Genomic DNA, 9,890 nt, shown 5'->3' with positions numbered 1-9,890 from the left:
ATGATCTTTGTTGTCGTCTGCAATGCCACTTCCCCAATACAACACAGGGTGATGTGCTTGACTATGGCCTCTTCCTTATTGATCAGTTACTCCGCATGCAAGGCTCCAGCTTAACTGATGAAAAGTACAATGGTGAGTTTCCTCCTTTCCAAACAGACTGGGAGCAGTGTCTTGCACCTCATCAAAATTGTCTCATTGCAGAACAACTGGACTATGATCAAGTGGAGATGGCAGAAATGGCAGTGACAATGAAGGACCAGATGAATGCAGAACAGAGTGCCACTTTTGAAGAGATCACCCAACATGCAGGTGATGGACAGACCTTCTGGCTTCAAGGCCCTGGGGGGACAGGGAAGACATTTGTCTACAAGGCACTCTGTGCAGAGCTGTGCTCACAGGGAAAGATTGTTCTCTGTGTAGCCTCCTCAGGTATTGCAGCTTTGCTCCTCCCAGGTGGCCACATGGCACACTCAACCTTCAAGATACCAATCCCAGTGCATGATACCTCAACATGTAACACACCAAAGAATGGGCTATGGGCAGCGATGCTGAAGGGGGTAACACTCACAATCTGGGATGAAGCCACAGCACAGCATTGCCACTGCATAGAGGCTGTGGATTGAAGTCTACGTGACATCCAAGATCAGCCAACCCTTCCATTTGGTGGCATGTCAGTGGTGTTTGGTGGTGACTGGCAACAGACACTACCTGTGGTGCTACATGGGGAGCAGGAAGACATTGTAGGGGCCTGTATGCAACACTCTCATCTGTGGCAGAGCATCAAGATCCTTTGCCTTTCTCAGTGCTCAGGATCCAACAAGTGCTGCATTTGCAAGCTGGCTTCTTGAAGTAGGAAGTGGACATGCCTCCCATGCCAATGGAATGCTCAACCTTTGGGATGGAATCGAATGCAAGACTTCAGTGGACAGCCTGATCACATCACTATATCAAGACATCAAGAGCCATGAGCTTGGAGGACCAAATGGAGATGACTACTTCCTCAATCAAATGATTCTACAACACAGATGTTGATGATCTCAATGCAGAAGTACTTGCATGCCATCCTGGAGAAGTCATCACCTTCCTCTCAGCAGATTCAGTTGTTCAGGAGCCAGGCATCAATGCACAGATGGAAATTCCAACTGAGTATCTTAATGCACTCAAAGTGCCTGGACTTCCCCTCAGCAAGTTGGAAATCAAGCCTGGGTGTCCACTTATGCTACTGTGGAATCTTGCACCAGCACAAGGCCTTTGTAATGGGACATGATGTTGACTCATTTGTTCAACAAATCGAGTTTTAGAAGTCTGACTCCTTGGAGGTGAACATCATGGTACAACAGCATTCATTCCACATATCTTACTCACACCATCTGAGGACAATCTCAGCTTTGTCCTGAAGCACTGTCAGTTTCCTGTTTGACTTGCATTTGCAATGACAATCAACAAGGCTCAAGGACAGTCAGTCACAAATGTTGGTTTGGACTTATGCATTCCTGTTTTCTCACATGGCCAATTATATGTCACACTTTCACATTGTACATTGCCTTCTGCAATTGGAATACTCTTACTGCCTCAAGCACCAACTGTAGAGATGCATAGAGTCACTCAAAATGTTGTATATCCTGAAGTTCTTTCCAATATTTCTTAGCTACCTGCTTTTCTATTTTTCTTTCTCCTGCAATTTCCTATTATGATTGAAATGTACATAGATACAACAAATGTACCAAAAAAAATCCCAAGGCAATACATAGGGTCTTTCACATAACTACACTGAGCGAAGTGAGTCAGGTTAACCTAGTATGCTTTATAAACTGACATGAAGAGACCGGACCCTAGCACATCTTGAACTGCTACCACCACCTTCCTTAATTGGAAGGTCCGTGGTTGCTTAGGGCAGGTCTTGGGGTCATTTCAGGGATTTGCACCCGACGGGTCACGGTAGGCAAAATGCGCCCGAAAGGGGTCATCGGAGGAATTACCTCCTGTGCTCATCTCCTTAAATCTACCGAAGCCTTTGGAAAGCTTTGACATGCCCATGTGCTGAAGGTTTGCCCGTCTTGTACGAATGTCCTAATGGCAATACTTTCCTTCCTTCGACCGCCTCAAGCTATGCTCACGGGCCTGTCACGATGAGTATCCATAAATGTTATTGACAATGCCCATGAATGAAGATGCCGCTCGTCAGTGCCAATCCCGCAACTAATATCAGAACGGACCCACGTGTGCCGACTCGGATATGGTCGCACTGACGGAAAGAGTACTGTTGGTATTCAAGAGAACCGCTCAGAATGAGCCACTTGAAATAAAGTCGACTGGACCCTGTTACTGTACGTGTGTTGTACATACGGCATCCCCAGATTGCCAATTGGACCGATACTAGAATAGGGCAGAGTTGAGAACGTCACCGGCGGTAGTGAGGCGCCGGGCATGCGAATCAGTACTGAGCACGCAACCCTGCTACAACAGGGAACACAGACCAGTTTTCCTGAAGCAAGAATATAACACAAGAAGGGTGAAGGGAAATCGCAGATCCACAAGGTGACGCGTAGAGCAGTGTGGCGTGATAATCGTGCACTTCAGAAGACTGCGAACCATCTGGGGCGCGGCATCCAAGATGCAAATCTTCGCATCACCTCAAGCGATGCGTAATCGTTCATCTGAGAAATTTTCTCCACTGTGTAGTCATCAGTTGCCATTAAAGGTGAGTCGTCCGATGATGAGTTCCATGTTACCGGGAGTCGTTGAAAAAAGACGCATAGAAGCATTCTAACGCTGGTGCCTGGAAGCCCGCAGTTTACAATCTTCCACAGTGCCTTCGTCTGAAGCAGGGAATAAGAAGGCTTGTTCTGTCAGTTTATAGACAAGCCAGAGAATGGCACGACTTGCTGTGGCCAGGCATATGGTAAGCTCGCCGCCTAATCCGGTCGAGTTGCCTTTTTCCAGCTGAAGAGCATCACAGAACCGGTGAGTAGGAAATTTCTGAGACCGTGTCGAATCGACTACGAAAATCCATGTTGCATATGTCCGCGGATGACAGAGTCGTAAGTTCTTCTCATCCACGATGGCTATTCGGCACTGAGTCCCCAGGTCGCCGGGTCTGAGAGAATGAGGAAACCGAGCAATCTCTATATCAACAATGTTGCCGAATTCGTGAGACGTGGAAAGCATAAAGATGCCATAACATCCATAACGGACGGACAAGAAGCCCGTATGAGTCAGGAAGCAAGGCAGCATATTGTCGGGCTCACGAAGAATCAGCAGAGCTGCCAACGGTGGGAAGAGCCGCAGCCCCAGGTTCAAAGGCTAAAGGGGACCAAATTACATACACAGAAGCATGAGCAGAAAATAAGTTGTGGGTTGGCTAGCTGTCTGTAGGGCCAATCATCGAGATTGAAAGTTAGATGTTATGAAGATGCGGGGTTTTGTAGCCTTGGCGCTAACAGAAGCTGTATTTGATTCCGATGTCGCCGCACAACCTCGAACGGGGTAAGTGTTGAGTTAATCCGACCACATCCCCTCGAGCTCTCTATCGGCGTTGTCCCGCGTTCCCATTCAAATGACGAATGGACAAGTAGAAGTACGTCGGCAGCGCCGATGCTAGCCGCGGTGAATCTAGACGACGGCTACACGTTGGTGCCTGCCCTGCGAGCCATCTCAGACCGGCAGCACGCGTCCTCAAAGTGAGATGTCTCCATCCGATGGGCGCTCACCCCTCAGGCGACCAGTCCACTATGACGGAGCATGATCTGCCTGTTTGTTTACTTTCTGAAACCCCGTGCTCGATAGCAGCGTGTCGCACTCTAACAAATATGTGGCGACGCTCCTCCAATCGTCCCGGTGGCCTTTCCTCCTCCCTCCTCCTACCCGCACGCGCTTGCTCGCAGTTCAGCTTCCCAACTGCTGTCACTCGCTTTTCCATCGGCTTTCCCATCCACAGGCCCGACATTGCGCGTTTGAACATCTACACTATTCACTTTATAATCGACATACAGCACTTTCCTTAATCATGCCTGCGGAGAAAGGTCACTCCGAGCTGAAGAGGCGGGGAACGCGTCGAGAGGATGACCCAAAGTTGATTGGGTGCTGGAGAACGGGAAAGACAATTGGGAAAGGAAGTTCGGGTGCGTGTCTTTGGCCTCGTAGCAGTAAAACTGTCCTCACGGCTTCATGACATGTTAGGTCGCGTCAAGATTGCCAGACACGTCCGAACGGGCCAGTACGCTGCGGTGAAGATCGTGTCGAAGCACGCTCTTATGAGTTCCCGGTTATCCATGTCTGCAGCAGGAGAACAGGCAGATAAGATCTTGCTGGCTATCGAGCGCGAAATTGTCATCATGAAGCTCGTGGATCATCCCCACGTTCTGAGTCTTTACGACGTCTGGGAGACGAGTGACGAGCTGTGAGCCGCTCACTTCATAAGAGAGAGAATCCATACTGACCAGGTGGTTCAGATATCTAATCATGGAATATGTTGAAGGTGGTGAACTCTTCGATTATCTGGTTTCTCGCGGCCGTCTATCATTACCCGAAGCGCTTCACTACTTCCAACAAATTATCTCTGCAGTTGACTATTGCCATCGCTTCAACATCGCTCACCGTGACCTCAAGCCAGAGAACTTGCTCCTTGATCGGTCGCGGAAGAACATTAAGGTTGCAGACTTTGGTATGGCAGCGTGGGAGGGAGGGAGTGCATCTGGCGGCATGCTCGAGACGAGCTGCGGGAGTCCCCACTACGCCAGTCCTGAGATCGTGCAAGGAAAGAAGTACTCCGGTGCATGTAGCGACATCTGGAGCTGTGGTGTTATCCTATATGCGCTCTGTACTGGTCGCCTTCCCTTCGACCACCCCGACATTCGTACACTCCTGCAGATGGTCAAGAAAGGAGAATATGTCATGCCACCCGACTTGCCGAGTTCCTGCAAACACTTAATTTCCCGCATGTTGGAGAAGGACGTAAACAAGCGTATCACGGTATGTCCCGCCCTATCCCGCCCTATATGCTGTTCTCCACACCACACTTACTCCCCCCCAAAGATGCCTGAAATCCTTCAGCACCCTTTCTTCCTGTCCCGCGCACCTCGTCCGGTTGCTGGACGTGTGGTATCCCCGCCGACTTTGGAAGAGGTTGCACGGCCTGTGGCCTCAGCAGATGATATCGATGCTGATATATTTGCCAATCTCCGTACTCTGTGGCACGGAGCGCCCGATGACGAGATTATGGAAGGCCTCCTCAACAATAAGTCAGTATATTTATATCCCGTACCATCTATGTCTGACGTGTTTGTCAGGAAAACATGGGAAAAGGCTGTTTATCATCTCCTGCTCCAGTATCGTGCACGGCATCTGGAGAACTACAATATGGAGGACGATGATGCCGTGCCTCATCCGAAGAGGCATCGACCAGCGCCAGCGCCTCCAGCAGTTCCACCCAAGATCGAAGAGATCCGAAATCAGACCCCTCATGCAACACCTCCAGCTCGCCCCTCGGCACCCACGCCAAAGCGTGCGGCTGGTGGCGACAGTCTGAACGGAACTCTAAGCAGACCGCCTGTTCTCCGTGGAGTGAGCGAGCCTGGCAATGACAGCGGTGTGCGTCTGGTATCACCCGTGGCACAGTCCTCCCCTCGAACTTTCGGACGTGGCTCTCGCCCACTCCCGTCTCCCCAGGTGGAGTCCGGTGGGACGTCTTCTAAGACCTCAGCCCCAGTTTCAGCACCACCGCAACAGGTGCTTCGCGTAGACAAGCCCCTCCTCGCCCCGCCGGCACCCATTCCGGATCGCACGGCATCATCCGCTCCACCATCACCAGGTGTTCCTTCTATTAGCCTGCAGACGCCTACTCCTCAGCGTACTCCAGAGCGACGCGCCCATGCGACAGCGGTTCCACGTGCATCAAGTCCAGCTTCGCTACCTCCCACGCCTGCTCTGTCCGCAGGCTCGCCTTCCACAACTGCTAGCAGTGTCATGTCACCGAAACTACCGATTTATGTTCCACAGACCAATGATCCAGCCGTTCAACAATTCTTTAACGACATTGTGGAACACCTAAATAAGATCGAAGCGCGACAGTCTTTGTTCGTCGCGCCAGGACAGCCTTCTCCGACTCCTTCGACAGCTTCTAATGCCAACTTTCCACCGTTCACACTTTCGCATCCTCCGCCTCCAACCCCATCTAGTGCAACATTCAGCCTCTCAGATCCCAATCAATTTGAGGATGCAAGAGAAGAAGCATCACCGCCCGACGTCAATGTACAGGTTGGCTTGGGGATTTCCGGCAACGGCGGGTCCTCCCGTGCAGGACCACAGCATACTTCTGTCGGAGTTCGTGCAAACTTGCTTCCCCCTGCTCCTCAACTTCCTAATCCCCCTGTCCATCGCGGCTCTGCACTACCACCTCGTCCTCGTCGTCCCGCTCCCACACCGACTCGCACGCGAGCATACTCGGTCGATTCTCCGAAGAAAGAGAATAAAGAGAATGTTACTCCTCGGCGGTCCATGGACGGCACGCGGTCCGCAATGGATGCTGGCGACCTGGGCAGAGAGGCTTTCGTGGTTGTAGACAGGACCGAGGCAATGGAGGCAAACACATGGAGTGGAAGACGCAACGCTCTGGCAGAACGTCATGTGCAGATTGTCCTTCCGAACATGCCCGACCGCACGTTGAAGAAGAAGAAGAGCATCATTTCTAAGGCATCATCCATATGTGAGTTGCAAAACAATTCCACTCTTGATGAAGCGTTGTCTGACCACACTGTAGTGTCCACGAGCAGCAGCGATGATATTCCGATGGTACCGCCTAATTCGTACAGCCAAAGTAACGTACCAAAGCGTACCTGGTTTAACAATCTCTTCAACTTCAAGCCGCCGCAGTACGAGCTGCTATCTAGATACAATATGGCTGTCAGCCGTGAAGAGTGTCGGAAGATGTTACAGAACCTCGGAGTCACGGTGCTTCTGCAGAACGCTGACGGACCGGGTGTGCTGAAGTGCAAACTGGACGAGATACGCGGTGAGCCTGATGTCCACAACTGGGGCTGGTCACTGATGGCCATGTTAAGATCCTGCTGGCGTTATGGCTGTTATGAAAGCCGTTCGTTTCCGTGTGGAGCTTCACCTCACTACCAGCGTGCAGAATGCCGCCGGATACACAACAGTTATGACGCTCATCCAAGAGAGGGGGGCACTATCGACATTGAAGGTTATCCATGCTCGTCTAAGGCAGGAATGGGATGCCACGTTGGAGTCCCCGAGACCCTCGGATTACTTACGGTCAGGATAACCCAGTCGGTTTGTTTTGGACGCTGCAAAGTGAAACCTTTCGGATGGTTACGACCTGTATTATGCATTTCAGCTTCACCTTGGCCTCAATTGTAACAACAGTAAACACTCCATCCCCCAATTATGACTGTATCTATTTACAAGCCGCCCCTGTACATAGCTCATGTATTGACAGCCAAGGCAATTCATCACGCAATTACAGTAGATCATGAAGGTCTGCCGCTAGCTCCTCCTCCACCACGTTTTCATCCATGCCGTCATGTCCCAACGCTGAGTCTACGGCATGTTGCCCTAGGTCCAACGACAAACCGGCGGCAGCAGCAGCATGCAACAGAGCTTTCTCATTACCCTCCCGAACTAACACAACTTCATGCGGGTTTTCACTTGTGACACGGATCCACCGCAAAAGAGTAAGAAAGCCGGGGTCATCGGCGTTCCATTTCCTAAATAGCGCGACCGTTGCTAGATGGGTGAGGTCGGGAATGTCTACAAGATGATCAAGTTGATTCGGTACGGAGGGGGCGGCTACACTCACCGATCCCTGTTCGGTACTCCTCCGTATTTTGTCTCTTCATTTCTAGTAGCTTGTCCTCCTTTGTGCTTCTCGGTCTACCACTTCTCCTCGCCGCCTGCTCCGCCTCAATAAGATGATCAAAACGCGCAAGCCACACGTCGCGTAGGATATCGTGCACATCGCTCAGAGTGAGCGCAATTGCATCTTCAGGCAAAGCATGCAAGAAGAACACATTCCGGTCCACTATAACGTTGGGTGAACTAATAATAATGACCAGATAGTAATGGACGAACCTTCTGCGAGCGACTTCCGCGACTTGGTCACAGAAGCCTTCTCGAGCTTCTGCTTCCTTAGCAACTTGCGCTCGAGTTGTCCAGCTTTGCGGGATTCAGGATGGAACACCTTCTCTTTCGGCCCTTTCTTGCTGGATGAAGATCTGGCAGGTTTGGTCTTTGTTGGTGGCATCGTGGTGGGAGGAAAGCAGTTCAGGTTGCAAGGGTCCTGGGAATCCAATATTTTTTGACCCTGACCAAATCGGCGCTAAGCAAATATTGTGGACGGACATGACGTCGTTGTCTACAGTATATTGGCGATAACAACATGTATGGATACAACAATGGGTGAAACAAATATACATGTACGAGAAAAGGGGTCTGCGAATAAGAGTCTGGGTATCGCCTTCCTCCGTCCTAAAAACTAGGTCCTTCTCATCTGGTAAAGTTTCTCCTCAAGCCAGTGGCACGCGACATCGTGCTGGGTACCTTCACCGCCGGTGCAGGTAATTCTTCGAATGCAGAACTGCGCAGCCGGAACGTCGCTCGCCGCTTGAGTTCTTGGCGGGCCTGGACAAGTTGTGCCTGCTTTGTCTTCAGAGTACTAAGCAGGCGAATGAGAACTTGGCTAAGCTGGTCATCGAATGGCTCGTCCCATTCGGTCGCAACATCTGGCGATATGAGCGTGTTGATGAGGGTCTTCAATTCCTGGTATATTGGTGTTACATCGTCCCTGAAAATCGAGTCAGACTTTCAACAACCACAATGTAATGTTCGTACGCTAGGTCCATTCCCCGATCGTCGAAAGAACAATCCAAGGCCTTCCAGGCCTCTTCAAGTTGCTGTAGACTGGCCCGAATGTCATCGTCCGGAATCTCCTTCATGCTCCAAACATCTACGGCCTCTTTCAACTTCCCCACTGACTTCACGAACGTTTCTAGGCATCGGTTAATGCTCCGGGACTGGAAAGTGGGTAAGAGCGATGTCCTCGTTGTGCGCAGCGCTCTCACTTTCGTCGCCTCTGACTGTTTCGGTGTTTCAGACGCCACACCGTAAGATTCCTTCACTCTATTGAGTTCGGAGAGAAAGCGCTGATTGAGAGGGTCCAGTGAAGCCTTGTCCTGTTGAAAGCGGGACGGAGAAGGGTCGTGTGACAACACCTGCTCAAGCACTGGTCGAATTTCGGAAGGTAGGCTCTGCAGAACACTAGAAGTGATTACCATATGAGAACCGATAACAGCATTTACCACGAGTATACTGTACTCACGTTACATCGGCCCCAGCTGCTGCAAAGACGGATAGCGAGGCATTGCATTCGTTTGAGAACCTCGCGAAAGTAGCGCTGACTTGCCAGACTGCTTTCTTGTTGACATTCCATAATTCCAACACCTGCATCAGCTGTTCTCCAGATGCCAGAAGATGTGCCACATGCTCGTCTACGGAGGCTGGAGATGGTATCTGGGAGCTGTCAGAGGGAAATCGACTAAGAGTCTGGAATGTTCACTCACCTCTGAAGGTACTGGTGGGTATGACGCGCGAGGCCGACTGGGTCTTCGATCTCGACCTTCAACCGCAGTCAAGGTCGAGGACGATCTTGTAGTATACGAGGACACGCTACGGCTGAGCATGTCGATGGGGTATCCAATTCCAGTGTGAGTGTGCGGGATGAAGGGTATATATATGCGCGTCTCCAGCTTAGTGTCCCACTCCGTCGGTGCAGAGCGGTGTATACTCCTCGGTGCCCAGTTGCTACAGAACCCTAACATATTAATATCCCCGCACACGCGGACCCAAATGGGGGCATTTTAGCAGGGCTTTCCTAACCA

General features: G+C 51.0%; 4 protein-coding genes across 4 annotated transcripts; 2 read left to right on the top strand and 2 right to left on the bottom strand.

The window, feature by feature from the left end:
- Window positions 1–95: 95 nt before the first annotated feature.
- On the top strand, window positions 96–623 carry DACRYDRAFT_49547 (uncharacterized protein; the record flags this gene model as incomplete). Its single annotated transcript, XM_040774909.1, has 1 exon — window positions 96–623. One exon carries the CDS (start codon window positions 96–98, stop codon window positions 621–623), a length of 528 nt encoding a protein of 175 aa, XP_040630459.1.
- A 3,383-nt stretch (window positions 624–4,006) lies between these two features.
- DACRYDRAFT_77212 (Pkinase-domain-containing protein) lies at window positions 4,007–5,322 on the top strand (the record flags this gene model as incomplete). The annotated part of the gene is made up of 5 exons (XM_040776256.1): window positions 4,007–4,121; window positions 4,180–4,399; window positions 4,452–4,971; window positions 5,035–5,240; window positions 5,289–5,322. Coding segments are annotated over 5 exons (1,095 nt in total), but the record flags the coding sequence as incomplete, so codon positions are not given.
- Window positions 5,323–6,846: 1,524 nt separating this feature from the next.
- DACRYDRAFT_77207 (uncharacterized protein) lies at window positions 6,847–8,257 on the bottom strand (the record flags this gene model as incomplete). Its single annotated transcript, XM_040776255.1, has 4 exons — window positions 6,847–7,009; window positions 7,059–7,764; window positions 7,814–8,052; window positions 8,100–8,257. 3 exons carry the CDS (start codon window positions 8,255–8,257, stop codon window positions 7,475–7,477), a joined length of 687 nt encoding a protein of 228 aa, XP_040630457.1. The 3' UTR covers window positions 6,847–7,009; window positions 7,059–7,474.
- Window positions 8,258–8,389: 132 nt separating this feature from the next.
- DACRYDRAFT_114941 (uncharacterized protein) lies at window positions 8,390–9,692 on the bottom strand (the record flags this gene model as incomplete). The annotated part of the gene is made up of 5 exons (XM_040769913.1): window positions 8,390–8,797; window positions 8,845–9,026; window positions 9,075–9,270; window positions 9,332–9,522; window positions 9,573–9,692. 5 exons carry the CDS (start codon window positions 9,690–9,692, stop codon window positions 8,500–8,502), a joined length of 987 nt encoding a protein of 328 aa, XP_040630456.1. The 3' UTR covers window positions 8,390–8,499.
- Between the last annotated feature and the right edge of the window lie 198 nt (window positions 9,693–9,890).

This window comes from Dacryopinax primogenitus (genome assembly GCF_000292625.1).
Source record: "Dacryopinax primogenitus strain DJM-731 SS1 chromosome Unknown DACRYscaffold_5, whole genome shotgun sequence".
Lineage (NCBI taxonomy): Eukaryota > Fungi > Basidiomycota > Dacrymycetes > Dacrymycetales > Dacrymycetaceae > Dacryopinax > Dacryopinax primogenitus.
Note: the sequence above shows the minus strand (reverse complement) of the source record. Positions and strands in the feature narration are given on the sequence as shown.